This window comes from Cariama cristata, unplaced genomic scaffold (genome assembly GCF_000690535.1).
Source record: "Cariama cristata isolate BGI_N322 unplaced genomic scaffold, ASM69053v1 scaffold11869, whole genome shotgun sequence".
NCBI lineage: Eukaryota > Metazoa > Chordata > Aves > Cariamiformes > Cariamidae > Cariama > Cariama cristata.
Genome location: NW_009637450.1, coordinates 43,924 through 60,417, shown reverse-complemented (window position 1 = coordinate 60,417; position 16,494 = coordinate 43,924). Strand labels below are relative to the sequence as shown.

The window sequence follows — 16,494 nt, the reverse complement described above, 5'->3', positions numbered from 1 at the left end:
GTGCTACAGGATTTATTAAAGTGTATCTGTTATCTTAAATTTTCTCATAAGACCTAAGAAAATCTCCTTGATTTAAAGAGAAGGCAGAGCACTGGTCTTGTTATTCAGCAGTCTTGAGGACGAGCTCCATGTGAATAGTAGTAGTTTAGTATTAGTTTCTAAATAATACTGTATTGGTTTGTAAGAAACCTTTTAAAATTTTAGAAATTTGAGATTCCAAAAAGCTCATTTTTAATGTCCTCATCTTGCCCTTTTCCTAAATGATTTCAGAAGTATTGGTAATAAATTTTAATTTAGTAATTATTGACCAGACCTGTGGGGTGTTTTGCTGAATACTATATGAACTCCAGTGAATGTGTCCATATGCATGTGCTTTCCCTGACACACTTTGTACAACGTTGGAATCAGTGCTGGTATGTGCAAATCATTGTTCTCTGTACAAAGAGAATTCGAAGCCTAGATGAATGGTTTTCTAGAAAAGCAGCCTATTTAAATCCAATTAGTATGTCTTATTGTTCCTATGGTTCTACAAATATATTGCATCTTTACCTTGAACAGTGCCTTGCACAAAGTGATGTTGAGATTTGATCACTCATAGCAGCTAAGTATGATCAAGTGATCATTATTTATCATGCAGTACAATGTACTTATTGATGTGTGTGGTGCGGTAGGTATACATGTTTCTTCCTTATAATGTGCGAGGCCGGTATTAGCCAGTGAGAACAATGTCTTATGTAGAAAGTAAGAAAAATCTATTAAAAATGCCTACTGTATTATCCAGAGGAATTAGCATTTGCTAGATTGCCAGTCAGCCAAGGTTTTACAAGAGTTATTGTCATTTTGATTTTCGGGTGAGTCATGTGGTATATTGCCCCCAAAGGCACCTCGTTATGATTCAGTGCACAGCACATAAAATTGCTTGGGCTTTCGGGGCTCCATGGAAAGCGAGTGGGGGTTGCGGTGGCTCAGCGTTGTGAAGCAGCAGCATTATGCTTAATTGACACCTTTGATGTAGCCCTAAGACAGCACCTGCACCTCCCACTGCTGCTCTGAAGACGTCAGCCTTACGCAGAAAAGGCTTCTGCTTATGAATCCTGCATCGCGTTCAGCTCACTCTGTGAGCAGCCCCGGCTATCCTTAACTAATCCCATTGCTTCTCAGTTTGGCTACAGCTTGGCTTAGTACAGAGCAGGAATTTTGCTGCTTGCTATTGTCAGGTTAAACAGTAAGATTTTGTCCATGTTAGAACTCATAGAAGGTAAGTCAAATGCCTTGTTGATATCCTAGTATGTAAATATTCTCCTAAGATTCAGAATCTGGGAATCTGATTGTCAATTCTTTTTTTCCTGGTGCTGACAAATGTGGACTGTGATATAAGTTGCTTATTTAAGAATATTTACATAGATATGTTATACACGCTTTGTAGTGTTTCTATCAGTGCTTCACCGTGAACATTATTGATAGCTTCTCGTGTGATTACTTTGTAGTAGAATTCTGTCCTCTGCTGGTATTGTTTTGTTAATTTAATGGATGCATGCAAAAGATGCTTCTAAGATGATAGGCACTGACATACACGAAGGAACTTTCTTATTGAGAAAGTGATGCTGTGCTGTAAGTCAGACTTATGTCCAATTTCTTTGCCTCTGGAAAGCACTTCTGGGTTAAGTCTGATGTTTGGGTCAGATAGTATTGCAAAAATCTCTTCAAATGAATGAGTGAGGAACAGCAAGCAGCGGATTTGTTCTTGCAAGCAACACTGCTTTTTATTTTTAGTGGGTAACACTTCAAGCCACAACTAAGTGGAATGAAAAAGCTTACATATAGCAAGTGTCTGGTAAGGTTAAGAAAGCACCTTGCTCCCCATCACTTTCAGGCACAGGAATGCTACAGTTTAAGGAAACATCATCATGTTCTCTGCCATTGACTGAACAATCTTTTCAGGTTTGTTGATTATTTGCTTGCACCTTGTATAAAAATTGCCTTCATGACCCAAAACTCTGAGGAAACAGTCCTTTTGTGAATTACCTGATTTAATGTTTAAAACATTAAGCAAAAGCAAATTAATCTATTCAACAAAATGAAAAGAAATATGTTGATTTAACTCATTTTTTTAGCTTTTGATAGTGCCTTGTGTTTATTTTTCCAATTTATTGTCCTTCCTTTTAGTGAATGGCACCCCTGGCAGCCAGCTTTCTACTCCCCGCTCTGGGAAGTCTCCAAGCCCATCTCCCACCAGCCCAGGAAGCTTACGGAAACAGAGGGTAAGGAAATAAGGAAACTGATTTCTGAGCATGGCTGGGGAGAATCCGGCATAGCCATTATCCGATAGACCTTCTCCCCACTGATTCCTTGTGTGTAGAGTCAGAGGGTGGAAGAGCCTGGCTACGGTCCTTGTTGTGTTTGTGCAACACTCTGAAGTGGAATACAACTGTTCTGTGTCTGTCAAAATGCTAAGTATGCTGGAATTGGTTTATCCATCAGGGGAAAAACAGGTGTATCTTTCTCCTTTTTTACGAAAGTTTTGGTTTAGTTTCTTTTTCCAAACGTTTCACAACTGGAAGGAAATGTTCATGTTGTCAAAGACATTTTTTTTGTTCTTAATTTACCATGGGCATTATGTCACTTGCAAAACCTACAAACAGCTTTGATTTTGAAGCAAGGTGAAAGAATGCGCTGTGGAATTTAGCTGTGGATTAGCTGTGATATCATAGCCTTATGTCGTGAAGCTACTGTCAGTACCAAGGCAGCATGAGACTTCTCAGTCACTTTTCTGGACCAGAGTTGTTAGTAGCTGTAGGTCTCCCCTAGTTATTGTATGCAGAGGAATCTGAGCATCCAGAATTGAGGTAGTACCTATGTCACTGCTGTAACCCTCTGACAAAATGTTACTCATTCAACCCAAAGGCTCCTCATGCTGATTTAATTAATTGTATCTGTTCAAAAGCAATGGGACAGATGTCTCTGTGTCTTCTGCTGTTTTCTAAACTGTGATCAGTTCTCAATGAAAGCTTCCCTAAGGCAGTACTCTGTATCTCAGGCTTGTTTATAAAAACAGTTTGAACACATGCTTTTTCTGCCTTTTCCATTTTTAAATAAAGACATAATTTGTGTCTCTCAAAGTAAGGGGATTATGTACAAAATTGTCAGTGCTTGATTTTAGGGGCTGGTGGAGACCTGATGCCCCAGATATCCAGATCAGGAACAGCTGTAGCATGGCACGACTCCCTTCTAGCCTGTGTACCCTTCTTCATGTCCGGTGGATACCAGGGAGCTGAGGAATTGTGCATGCCCAAGTCTTACCTCAGGCTGGGGTACAGCCATGGGTTTCTGCTGTGACTTGTTTATAGATGTGGAAGCCGACTGTGATCTTGCGGTATAGAGATAGCCAGTGAGCGGCAGCTTGAAGCCTCAGGGTAGTGTCATGGTTTTCATCATCTGGTACATAGAGAGTAAAGATGCAAGTTTCAGCTGGGTAAGCTGGTACCTAAATCTCCTTGAATGCAATATCTTCCACACCTGTTTGTTCTTACCCTGAAAGCTTATTAATGAATCATTAGTAAGTCACTGAAGAGGGAACAAAGAGTCTTCCAAATGAATTATACATTGATGACGTAAGGGTGTCTGTTTAGATGGATGATATCAGTACACGGTGGATTTTCATTTGCTGTAAGGCTGTCTCTTTTCATTGGTAACTTTCCTAAACTTCCTTCCCCACCACTGACGTTTCTCTCCCCACAGTGAAGAAATGTTTTTCTGTTAACATTTGTGGGTGGGTGAGTGGGAACCATGTGGTCAGCACCATTAGACACAAGGGGGTTTTGGCCACAGGGTTTCTGACTTCCAAATGTGAAGAGGAGAGCAGATGGGCTGCTTTTTATCCAGGTTCCCTATGTGGAAGTGTAACAGGATCACCGAGTGGCAGTGTTATGGATGCCAAGGGCTGTGTAGTGGTAACATTTTCACATTGCTACCTGTACAGAAAATAAGTACTAAAATAAACTACAGGAGAGATAAGACATTGTTACAGAGTTGAATTCTCTTCTCAGATATTCATATCTGGTCCCCTTGACCTTGGCAGGGGACCTTTTGTGCTTGTCTGGCTTTATTTTAAACAGTTGTGGATTTTTTTTTGCCTGACAAAACATGGAATACATTCATGTAAAAGTAGATGGCAATCATGTAAAAATGCATTGCAATAATATTATTTAGGTTACAAAAACAACTACTCAGAAGTTCAGGGATGGAAACTTTACACTTGCTCTGAGAATTTATTTCAGCTCCTTTCATGTTTAACTTGTGAAGTGAATGAGCTAGAAGTTCAGTGTGAAAACAGATGATTGTGTCGTTAAAGGTTATATATAATGTGTATTCCAATGGCTAAATTAGTTCTATGAACAGCCATTAAACAGTGCTTACTAATCATAATTTTCTTGTTAGCTGTATAAATGTTGTTCTGTTTTGTTTTAGTACCATCTTTTGTATGTTGCCATTTAAATTTTATTTAGAGGACAGCTTATTTTATGTACCATATTGTCATAAACCAAATTTGAACCCAAAGCATTTTACTTTGTCTTCAGTGCCTTCAGCTACAGGGCTCACAAGCCAGCTGCAGGTGGAGGTTTATTCCCTAGGAAGCTGTTGAATTGTTGGTATCATGTGATAGACCTACAAGAGAGAAGAGGAGACCAGTTTCAGTGCCCACCTTGTCCCCAAATGTTGAGAAGTGTTTTTTCCCAAAGAAGAGCTTTGGCTGCTAGAGCCATGGTTTGGGGGTTGAAGGTGATGGCTGGGTTTCTGACTGGTCTGGGTTTCTCTCTTTACGTGGAGTTTTAGGGAGCTACTTCTGTAGAACCAAAATAAGATGCTGGTTCCTGGGAATGCCAGCTCAGCTGTGTAATTCGTTTTTTCTCAGCCCCTCTTTCTATGCAGTGAGAGTTAGAGCAGTGCCTTTTCTCTCATGCCGTCCCATACATGGGATGCCAGTGGTACGTCCTGGGTCTGGAAGGTGATAGGGAACATTGACTCTCGCATAGCCTGATTCCCCTCGACGTAACTGAGCAATCAGCTCTTCAGCATCCCCATCTGAGTGCTATGAGGGAATTGTAGGCTTGGTACATCAAAATGCTGAGGGATCTGGGCAGGCTGCCAATATTTTTCCCGGGAAGTACAGGTAAAAGGAAGTCATGGTTTTAAATTCAGAGGCAGAAAACCAAGGTAATTCCACAAACTGAGGGATTTCTCTCTGTGAATAGTAAAGACCTGTAAAAATAGTAGAAATGGTAGCATTTTCCAAAGAAATTATTCCTTCTCATTATGAAGTGCATTAGGCAACTTAAAATAAGGATCAATCATCTTACTGACATTTCATCAATCACCTTTCTAAAAAAATGAATTCTGGCCTTTGATTGGAGTCTTTCCATTGATGTAAATAAAGCCAAAAATGCTGCTGTGGTACGTACTCATGAAAACAGTACTCTTGTAACCCTACAAATAAAATTTTGTACCCTCAAAAGCCAGAACATAAAAAGATAAAATTTTATCCTTTCTACTTGTGAGTGGGTTGTTTCCAGAAATTCAGAAATCAGTGAAAGTTATGTTTTTGTAATCTTGGGTGAAATTCAGTCTATATTTCAGGAAAGTTAAGATTTGAAAGACTAATTTCATGGGTGTAATGCAATGGCTTGAAAGTGAACTAAGAACCATTTGTCAGCTATCTGAGCTATCAACCAGTTATCAGCTGCTGAGTATTTTAACTTGCAAACTGTGTACTTTGGTTATGCTTTCTTGTAGTTCAAGTCTTTCTTTATATTTATTCTTAAATAGGAAATTAAGATTCTTGGTTTTAAATTATTATGTACTTAATTGCATATTTCCACAGGGGATTAAAACATCTGAAATTCAGATTTATAGCAGTTGAAGTAGAGAGTTATTGTGTTACACATCCATGTAATTCCTACCACAACAGAGTACAGTTAATGATGCACTCAGAAAAGGTGACATGGCAGTCATAAGAATAAATATATGTAATAGCAACCCCCACATTATATTTAACTAGCCTTTATGATAGGTTATGAGCTTATTTTCCCACTGTCTTGTAATCAGTCATTACTTCCATTAAGGTGGACACATTCTATACTTTATACCTGTTTTTCTGTTGCTTGCCTTATTTTGAATGTTTTTTCTACTTCCCTAGAGACTACAACCCATAGAACAATAAAAAGTAAGATTTAAGGTATCTCTTGACTAATCAGACAAAGAAGTTGAATTCTGTGCATATAAGGATTTTTTTGACGTGTATGTGGCCAAGAAGTCCTATTCATTTGGGAAGTTTTGTCTTTTTATTAATATATGCAAAATAATAAATTTCAGAAATACAGCTCTTTGGCTAATTATAGGCAAGAAAAATTCTGACAGAAAGTAAAAATTTAAAAAAGTTTCAGGTATTTAAAAGTGTATGAAAAAGCAGAGAATATGATCCTGAAATCTTGTGCATGATTTTGCTTTAAAACAAGCATAGCGTTATTAAAATAAACACTTTTACTATTCCCTGAATAGTAAAAGTCAATTCTGACAAATACCTTCTTTGTAAATTCTGAATGCATATTTTTTGTATTCGGAGGAGTGAGCAGTCACCTGGAAGATACTATTCAAAAGTTTGGGTTGTTACCCTCCCTAGCAAATTCTGTAGTGTATATTACAGATTCCCAAACTGTATATGCTCAAAAGAAATTGTAACAATTCACTAACTAGTTAGTATTCAGAATGAGATGGTCTTTCTGTTTAAAATTCTTCTTTTGTCTGGATTGTTTACAAGAAAATAGAAATGTATTTAAGATCCGATTTTCACTCTACCAGTCTAACGTGCCTGCTGCTGTATGTACACATGCCCATTGGCAGAGTACATGCCGAATAAGCATTCTAGGGAATGAAAAACCCCTTTGAGGGACTTAAATCCCCTTTATATCATGCCTGCAAGTAAAACACAAACCTGCATAGATTACTGAGATCCTTGTAAATTTGAAATTTGTAGAGCATTCATTTTAGGTAGTCCTCGTTTTATAGTATAGCTTTTAGATTTGTTTATTTTTTTGTCTCAGTTATCTTCCTGTGATTAAAACAACCAAAAACCCTCAAACCAAAGTCAACCCTAAAACTGGCTTCATCAGCCTTCCCATTCTCATGTGTTCTTGTATTTTGTCTTGTAGTTGTTTTGTTGTATTTTGTAAATATGTTTTATACTTAAAGGATCCCCCAAAACACCTTAAAGGTACCAGAGCTTGGCTATGAGGTGTGCTGGGCACCTGCCTACTCGGTACCCATCTAAACCATCAGTTATGCTTAATTCACCTTAAAAAACATAGTACTCTCTTCTCTACTGCTGCTCTTTGCTACACTTTCTCTTTCGTTCAGTGCTATTGTGTATCTTGGCAAGGCTTGGTGTGCTGTGTAGGTTGGATAGGGCAATGTATCATCCCCTAACACCTCTGGCATTAGAGGATTATCTGATCCATCAGAGGATGCTCGGAGTGGGTGTTGGAAAAAAAGAAGTGGATCCGTACACTCAGACTGTCCCTCTGCTCTCATGAGTTGGTTGCTTGGCTACTGTCAGAAAGAGCCGGTGATGGGGGGGATTTTACATGCTGTCTTTTTACACGTACACACAGCCACAGACAAACTGTGGCAAAGAGATACCATTGTCAGTGCAATATCGGTAACGGCAATATTCAGTGTCAGCCTTCTGGCACTCAGATGTTGCTGGATCCATGCTGTATCAGCAGTGAGTGGCAAGTTTTGATTACCTTATATAAGGTAAGCACTTACTTTCCTACTGCTGTTTGTGAAACAGCAAAAAGGGAAATATATTCCCTTTAAGGTTAAATTCATATTGCCAAGTTTCCAAACATTTAGGAGACTCTCCAGGACAGGCAAATATTGTTTTAATAGTGTTTAATAGGAAAGAGTCAAAGAAAAAAATAATTGCCTCTTAGAATATGTTGTACATTGAAACTCCAGCTTTATTGACTAACTATCTATTTGTTGATTAAAAAATAATTGTATGACATTAAGCCAAAAATCTGGGTATATAGACTATGTGTATTTTATGTTAAACAATATCTTCTGGTCCACAGTAACAAAAAGAATATAAGACAGTTGCAGTGCAACGAATCAAACACAATAAACAAATCTATACTGCACTTCATCTTACAGGACCTGTATCGCCCACTCTCTTCGGATGATATGGATTCAGTAGGAGACTCAGTGTAAAAGAGAAAATGGAACAATGTTTATGGTTTGTTATTTGGTGAAGATTTAACATTTTTAAAGAGAATAGCTGCTAATTTACAGTAATAGTGAATCGCACAAAAGAGTTTTGCATATTTAATATTAAAAACATGGGGCCAAATTAATTCTAGTGTGTGGGGGTATTTTTGGCTTTACCACTGCATTTTAATGCAAGAATTTGTAATGAATGAGCCATTGAATATGTCCATCCAATACAAAACGGCATTGTGCACACTTTAAGGAACAAAGATTGGATAAGGTGAATATAACGCACAAACCCATAGTGGGCACATTTATGAATAGCACTCTTTTTATCAACTAAGGTACTGATTATAGGTTCTGTTTTTACCATGAGTATCTCTATTCATTTGGGTATGAACAGTTAATGAGTACTTTGCTTTTACCAATGAATAGGTAAAATGCAGAAAAGAAAAAACCTGCCATATTAAACTGCTTGCACCACGCTGTCTGATCCCGACACGCACATTTGGAACGCTCTAAGTTTAGTCTTTTTACCTAAATGAAAAGAAAACGAAGAAATCGCATGTGGTCGAAAAGTAAATGCTTTCAAAGCGGTGTTCAAGTTCTCTTCACTGCCTTACCATCTGATAACTGTAAACAGAAGGGTGTTCACAGGCAACGTGAATGTTTTACCTGGCAAGAGCTGTTAATACTGATCATCCGTGTGTTGCAAGTAAATATGGACAGATTTCTAAATGAGGAAATATGGGGGCATGCTGGCTAGCAGCGTCATCTGACACACATCTGATGGCACCTTTTGGAAAAACACATTTTGCCTGAGAAACTAGTGATTATTTTCACTTATGTTAAGGACAGGAACATCATTTTTTATTTACTGCAATAAGACATTTTATGCATTTTTAAAATGAAAGCCTACAGAATTGATGGTACTGTAAATCATCCTCCTATTGACCTAATTTCTCTGTTTTCATTATTTCTAGAGGTGGTGATTTTGTACAGCATGAATATGCAAAACTCCTTTAGTGTTAAAGTAGGTCATGCATTATAACCAGTTGCTTAACAAATATCTACTAATTTTATTTGTTTTCTGCTGCTTTATTGTGAGAATCTTAGTCTGATTTACATAATAGCAATATTTTCCATCATATGTGCATATTGCTTTAAAACTTATCTGTTGTATTTAAGCCCATAGTTTAGTGATCACACACTTTTACTGTCTTACACCTTTCCTTTCAGTATCTCAAATACTAATGATTTCAGAATTAGAAATTCGTGTGATTCCGATCTTCAACAAAAATCTATAGAGATTATATTTTTGAGCTACTTAGGAATGATTTAATATATTTTGAAATCAGGAAAATTTACTTAATAGCAGAAAATGTTAAGCTGCCACATGCCAACTTTTAAATGTAGTGAAATAATTCCTTTACACTGATTTGTCCATTATAAAATTCAGCACCTGGAAAATGTTGGCATGTGATGTTATGGCTTCACTGTATCAATATTGTTTTCTTTACGGAGGATATTTGCAAAAAGAAGTAAAAGGGCAGCAGAATACAAAACTTACCTTCTCTGTTTTCAGTACTTGGTTCCAGTATCACCTGGAGAAAAAGTCATTGATGTGGCAGGTTTGCTGAAGCAGTTAGGTTATTCCCTGTTGAAATGCATGTTTTGCCATTCCTGTTTTTAGATCTAAAACTGTTCCCAGCAATAGGGACAGTCCCCCCCCACCCCATACCCCAAGCCTGAGGCTGTCCCGTTCTACTGAAAAAGTTCGCAGCTCTGAAGTTACTTGCATTTTTGCCTGTTATGAGGGAATGTCTTTGTAAAATGTATTACTTAATCCCAAGAAATGCTTATTATGTAAAGGTGCATTGGGATCAGTTTCCAAAAATTCAGGCAACTCCACCAGACTGAACAAAGTATTTACTGACGTTTTGAAAATTGCTTCTTCCTGTAAAGAAAATAAATTCCAGGAATTTTATTTTTCTTCCCCTCTCCCATACAGGCTACTGCTGCTTAAAGCAGTTTATTAAGAATGTTTATTCTGCAGAGGGAGCACAGATTGCCAGCAAACCTGAATCCCACAGCTTTGCTTAGCTGTGGAAAAGAAAAATGGACCTTATATCACTAATTGTTATCATAGCAAACTCCCCATCAAGACTGTTTCAAAAAATATTCTAGTTCATAACATTTAATCATTTCAACATATGACTTGTATTAAGGGGCTATTCAGGGGCAATATGTATAATTAATACTTCATTTAAGGAACGAAAGTCCCTTAGAGATTGAAAAGGTACACTGTTTATAGACTTTGAGATCCCGTTTGTCTGGAATGTAATTCCCATTATACATAAGCAGAAATGAAACGTTTCTTTTGAACAAGACCAGAAGGTTTCAGTTTATGGGTGAAACTGAAATTGTGTTTCTTGATGCTGTAGTTCTGCTTGCAACAGCACAGGTTTTAGTTTGTCCCTAGATTTCATCGTCTTCATGAAATAATGGAATAGCTTAAGCAACTTTATAGTGTTTGAACCTCTTATAGTTCTCTGTATGCTGCATTATTTGTGCCTACTTTAAGGTGATGATGATGTAGCTAGAGTCTTGTATAGATTGTGAATGCTTTCTTCCCCTTGAGCTTTATGAATACCTGTGATTATTTCCCTAATGCTTTCTGCATCTTTCTGGGGTTTTTTTAATCTATTTTCTTCTTTTATGCAACAAACAGTTCACATGTGAAGCACAGAATGTGTATGTTTATATTTCTACACACATACGCGCACACATAGACATAGATTAGTGGCTTTGAAACTCATGCACAGTTATGTCACATTGGTGACTTTAAACAAATATGGGGGGAAAATGCATTAGTGGGAGGATGTTCATCTGGTGGGATTCACTATAGCTCTGTTAAAGTCAGTGGAGCTGCACCAACCTGTACTTGCTGAGCAGCAACCCCGAGGAAATCTGTAAAATTTTAAGAGATCTCCTGTACAAACAAGGGCTAAGTTCTGCTCAGTTTGAAGTTAGTGGCAAAACCACGGTTGACTCTGAGGTGGGAAGGATAGGACCTTACGCACAAATATATATATATATATGCAGACAAAACATTAATCATAAATTTGAAGTGGTATTATTTTGACATGTTCGGACTTATGTCTCCTCTTGAACTGCACTGTTCTGCAGTGCACGAAGTCACGCAATATTAGACGTTCTTTTGTTGAAATCAGTAAAATCTTTACCATTCATTATCCAATGTGAAAATTGCTTTTCAATTTGTAAAATAATTCAGCGACAGCACATTATATTTAGTTATTTTTCTCTTTAAACCGTTTTCACAGGGCATATATGGCTGTAAAATGAAAATTTTGGGGCATTAATATTGTGGCTATAAATGTATATTGTAAGAAAGGAGACATAATGTTAAACAGCCTTGAGGAACACCTGGGTTGAGATTGTGTGGCGTAACAATGGAAATAAATAATAGTGTTTGCTTTTACAGTTTTATACTTCACACTGTGATGTGAACTTTATATAGCGCAGTACGTTACAAAAAATCTCCTCCAACTCTAAATATGAAAATGAATTAACAGTAATATAGAAAAGAACCTCCTATCAACCCAAGCTTACTCTTTTGTCAAAAGTAGTAAAGAAATGAACAAACAGAAAATCTTCATGGTGCTAAATTACCTCATCACTTGATGAATACTTAGATTAATGTTGTCTGTGCTGTTCCTTGTATCCAATTAATGGCATACGACCGAATGCGAGATTATTTTTTACTTAATCTTCACTTTCAGTTTATCTGTTAGTGACGGGATGAGAACTTGTGACTATGAGTGATCAATAGAAAAATAACCTTACGTCACGCAACCAGCCCGTAGCTTTACGTGCAGAGCAAATCGAGCAAGTGGTTGTCGCAGTCTTTGGAAATGGATGCGCTACCCCCCCCCCAAGGAAAGCCCTCCGTTCAGAAAGCAGGGCTTGCCGAGCGGAGCAGAGGCTGTCCTGAGCTGTGTTTGCTGGCCTAACACTTTTGGGCTGGCTCCGTTTGCCTCTTTCACCTCGCTCCCCATCTCAGACTGGCTGAGCACCCTAACTCCCTGCGGAAGGCGATGGGTATGTAGATACATGTGTTGTGTACGCACACGTTAGCGAAGGGTTAAAAACACACGCGGTGCACACATACGTATTCGTATGCATTTTAGTGTCTGTATTTGCGCATGTTGATTATATTCAAATTTGCTTAAATTAACCCTCAGCAGTGAAGTATGAAAAAAGCTGTACTGTATTCAGCGTGTACTTGTTGTCTGATGTTATATGAGGTAATTAGTTTGTGGTTTGCCCTGCAATACAGTGTTTTGGAATTTGGACTTTAGTGAAGGAGGAGCTGATGATGTTTGTGCTAAGGCCTCTTCATTTTGTTAGTTGCACTATGATATTGTAAATATTGGCACATTTACAACATAAGTTTAAGATTTTACAAAGTTATGCATACAATTATTTTTTTTAAAGAAAAGCGCTTGGATATTTGCTTTTTAAAATATACCGTTTTTGTATTAATGTGATGCAGGAAACCAAAAAGAAAGCTGTTGATTTATCAACAAAAAAATGTAAAACTTGCAAAAATAAATGCCGATGAATGTTTTATTTCATATAATCAGCTGAAGAAAATCACCTTTATTTTTGTGCCATTGTTTCATCATACTGTGTTGTACTTGTGTTTCATATTTGACCATGTCATCCTGGTTGCAATTTGTTGTTTCGCTAGATTTAACATTACTGTAGATTATTGTAAGCGATGTAATAAATATATTTAAAAAATACACACTGTTCAGTGAGTTTATTTTGGAAATGTGATTTATAGGCTTTAAAAAAGTACTTGCAGTTGGTATGGCTTGTTCATTTTGCATCAGCATTGTCCATCTAACAGTTGGCTTAGTATAAGCATATGGGATTCATGCATCCTAATGGATTCCTTTAAATAGTGGATATATTCACTGTCTTTTTAAATAATAAACTCTGCGCTCTAGTGTGTAGATCCAAAAGATCCTTCAAGGAAGAATTTATTTTCTAGCGGGTCTTTGGGAGACAGTAAATATACCTGCCTTGAATTGCTTATAGGTAAGTTTGTGTGCACACGAGGGGATGGATGTGAAGTGGGAAGTGGGAAATCAGGAGACCTCAAAGCATGGTCCCAGCTCCCTGCTGAGAGCTCAGCCACAGCAGCACTCCTCTTAGGACAAGTATTAGGAAAATATGCCTGTGAAAAGCTAAGAGTACTGAAACATACCCATGGTGTTTTAAAAGAAGTACCTTGTTTTCCTGATATATCTTTCCACTCTTTAAAAAAACCTAGTTTTATTTTTTGTTTGCCGGGGGCAGAGGACAAGAAACATTACAGTTTCTGACATGTCATCTGGGAGTCTGATGCTTCAGCTGATGTTCAGACACTCTCCTTCTGGGATCTGTGGGCTTGATGAAAGCTCTAGTTTTGAAACCCTCTTGGTTGCTAGTAAATAGATCTGCCTAAAAAAGGTGTACAGACATAGAAAGGAAAAGGTGCTATAGAAATGAGGAAGAGTAGAAACAAAATAATTGAATTTTCTGTCTCTACCAGGTCACAGTTAAGAATACCAGGAAAGCTTTTAAAATATGACTCAAATACATTAAAAATAAAAGTTGTGATTGTGCTGTGCCCTTAATTAGGTGGAAGAAATAAGAACCTCCTTTGATGGCCTTTCAATTTTTATTCTGTAGTTGAGCAGAAAATTTTACCTGTGTATAACGTCAGAAAAGGAAAAAGGAAACCTTCACATTGCATCACTGCACATGTAATTTTTTATGTTAACTGCAGTATGGATACAGAAATGACAGGTCAACTTCCGATACCATGAATCTGATACTTTTTTTTTCTTTAGAGTGTCAGTCTTTCCTGGAGGATGCCAAAGGCTGAGTGAGCCTGTAGTCTGAATTATGGCTCAGCTTTGGAAGCAGCTGTTAGAAGCTAACGGAGGTTAGATTTAAGTTTATTAAGTACCATATAGGAAACTATGTTGATATTTCAGAATTGCCTTGTTACACAAATCAAATGAGTGTATAAGTAGTCGATGCTGCAGCTTAATAAGAGGATCCTCATAAAACAAAGTGCTTCAGCTTGGAAATTTAACTTCAGTCTGTCAGCTCCATTTCCTTGCACACTCTCCTGTTTGTCCCTCTATCTCTCAAAGAGGAAAACCAACACAAGTTCCTGAATGACACAGGCTGGATTATTGCTTGTCGTGTGAACTTATCTCTTCTCCAAGCTTTGTAAATCCTGAATTGCATAAATGAACAACAACAAAAAAATCATTTCCCTATGTAGGGCCTCTCTTAAGTCTCTGACAAGAGAGGGCAGGATGTAGAACTGTGGATAGGTAGCAGGTTTGCGTACATTTTGTATTGTTCCTTTCCAGATGAAGTAGTTTATAAATAAATTTGGATCTTCTGTGTCAGTTTAGTGCAGTGTCTGATTTTGAAAAGAAAACAATTGGATCATTTCTCTTTCTATACATTGAACTCCATTGGCCTCTATTCTTTCGACATGAAGATTGTGGATTTGATGTTTCTCCATGAAGTAACTTTTTGCCAGCTCTGTACTGTTTACATGAAAACTTTTTCCCCTGTCTCAGCTTACTGGGCCAAAAAATGTAAATGATTAAACAAAAGAAAATCAAAAACATTTTTTGCTGGATAGAGTTGGGAGAGGGAGTTTCAGTGTAACCCTTTACTTCTCTCTAAATTGAATAATAAAAAAAAAGAGTCTTAAAAGTTGCATCAGAATACATTATTTTACTGTTTTAGACCAGCTGTCCTCTGCTTTACCTTTTGTTCTCCGGAGATGTACCATTTTGTTGTATTAACTTAATTGTTTCTTGCTTAACACTATTACGTATTACAGTAATTTTTCGAGCCCTTCGAAGTCCTTCAAAGCTAATACCTGCACAGGACTGTTATCTTTATTTTACCATTAACCATGATGATCTTTGTGCTAAGGAACTGACTATGTCAGGACTTTTGCAAAGGGTATTTATAACCAGACTGAACCCTAGTATGGGCTCCAAAAGAAGTGAGTGTGGTTGCTTAACTGTTTAGTTCTGCTTTTAATGCTGTTTATCCTTGCTGAGTTGAACTTCATCTTACACAGATTACTGACACGCATGGCTTTTTGTATGTTTTTTAAATTCTGTAGAATTCTTCAGAATAGGGAAAATCTTAGGAGGCATCATTTAAAGACATTAATAATTCCCTGATCCTGAGCCTCCTTCCTGAACTTACACTTTGTTTGCTAATTTTAATCTTCACTTCATTAAGCCCGTTTCTAAAAGAGCAGAACTCTGCATGAGATCCAAACTTAGCGTTACACCTGTGTGCATTTCTGTTACTCACATTTCATCCAGATGCTTCCTTCGTGCTAGGAAAATACAAAGGAATCCATTGTTGAGAGACTTTGTAGACTCCATATGTGCTAATAAAGGTTTTGAGAGGTTTGGAAAATATAATGCAGTGTTTGGGGTTTAAGATTCAGGAATCTGAATTGCATTAACAAACTTCCTAGTCATACTTGTTTAAGTTTCTTTTCATAACTGCTGATACTGGCAGTCCACAAGAATAATTCCTGTTGTTTAGTTGGAGGGCAATTTTAAGATTAATTTAGGACAGAGGTGAGTATGGAGAGAGAGAAATTACTATAATATTTATTTTACTGCCTTTTTTTCATGGATTTAGCACATTTTCCACTAAGATACAAAGTATTTACAAAACAGTTGCTAAATAAATCTCCCAGCGAGACATGGATGAAACTCTATAGCGCTAATATTTCCATTCACATCAATGAGATGTGTGCTGTGCTGGCCATCTGTTATATAAACCTGAATAGGATCTGAAATCCTTACACCAAAGACCTGATTTTTTTATGCCGGTGCTTTTACGGAGGTGTGCCATAAAAATGGCCATGTGCTGGCAACCTGTGCAACTGGACCCCTTTAAATCTGTGTGAAAGTGATGACATTTCAAGCACCTCAGCATCTCTTAAAATCAAAACAGCTAATTGCATTAAAGTCTGTGTGTTGAAGAGATTATACTCTTGCTTAGAGTTTGTTTTTCCCCCCTCCCCATCTGCAATATCCCTGATGGGGTCCACAGCTGTGAGAGCAATGGTGTGCACGACAGACTGCCTCACGACTAGCA

The 16,494-nt window shown here is 37.5% G+C and overlaps 1 protein-coding gene across 1 annotated transcript in view; it reads left to right on the top strand.

The window, feature by feature from the left end:
* Window positions 1-1,117: 1,117 nt before the first annotated feature.
* The window catches only part of LOC104167930 (serine/threonine-protein kinase DCLK1), a gene marked incomplete at its 3' end in the record, with an annotated part of 54,374 nt that continues 38,997 nt past the window's right edge, over window positions 1,118-16,494 (top strand). The window contains exons 1-2 of the mRNA XM_009708331.1: window positions 1,118-1,258; window positions 2,167-2,261. Of these exons, the coding sequence (XP_009706633.1) occupies window positions 1,240-1,258; window positions 2,167-2,261 (114 nt within the window). The remainder of the gene's footprint in view (window positions 1,259-2,166; window positions 2,262-16,494) is intronic.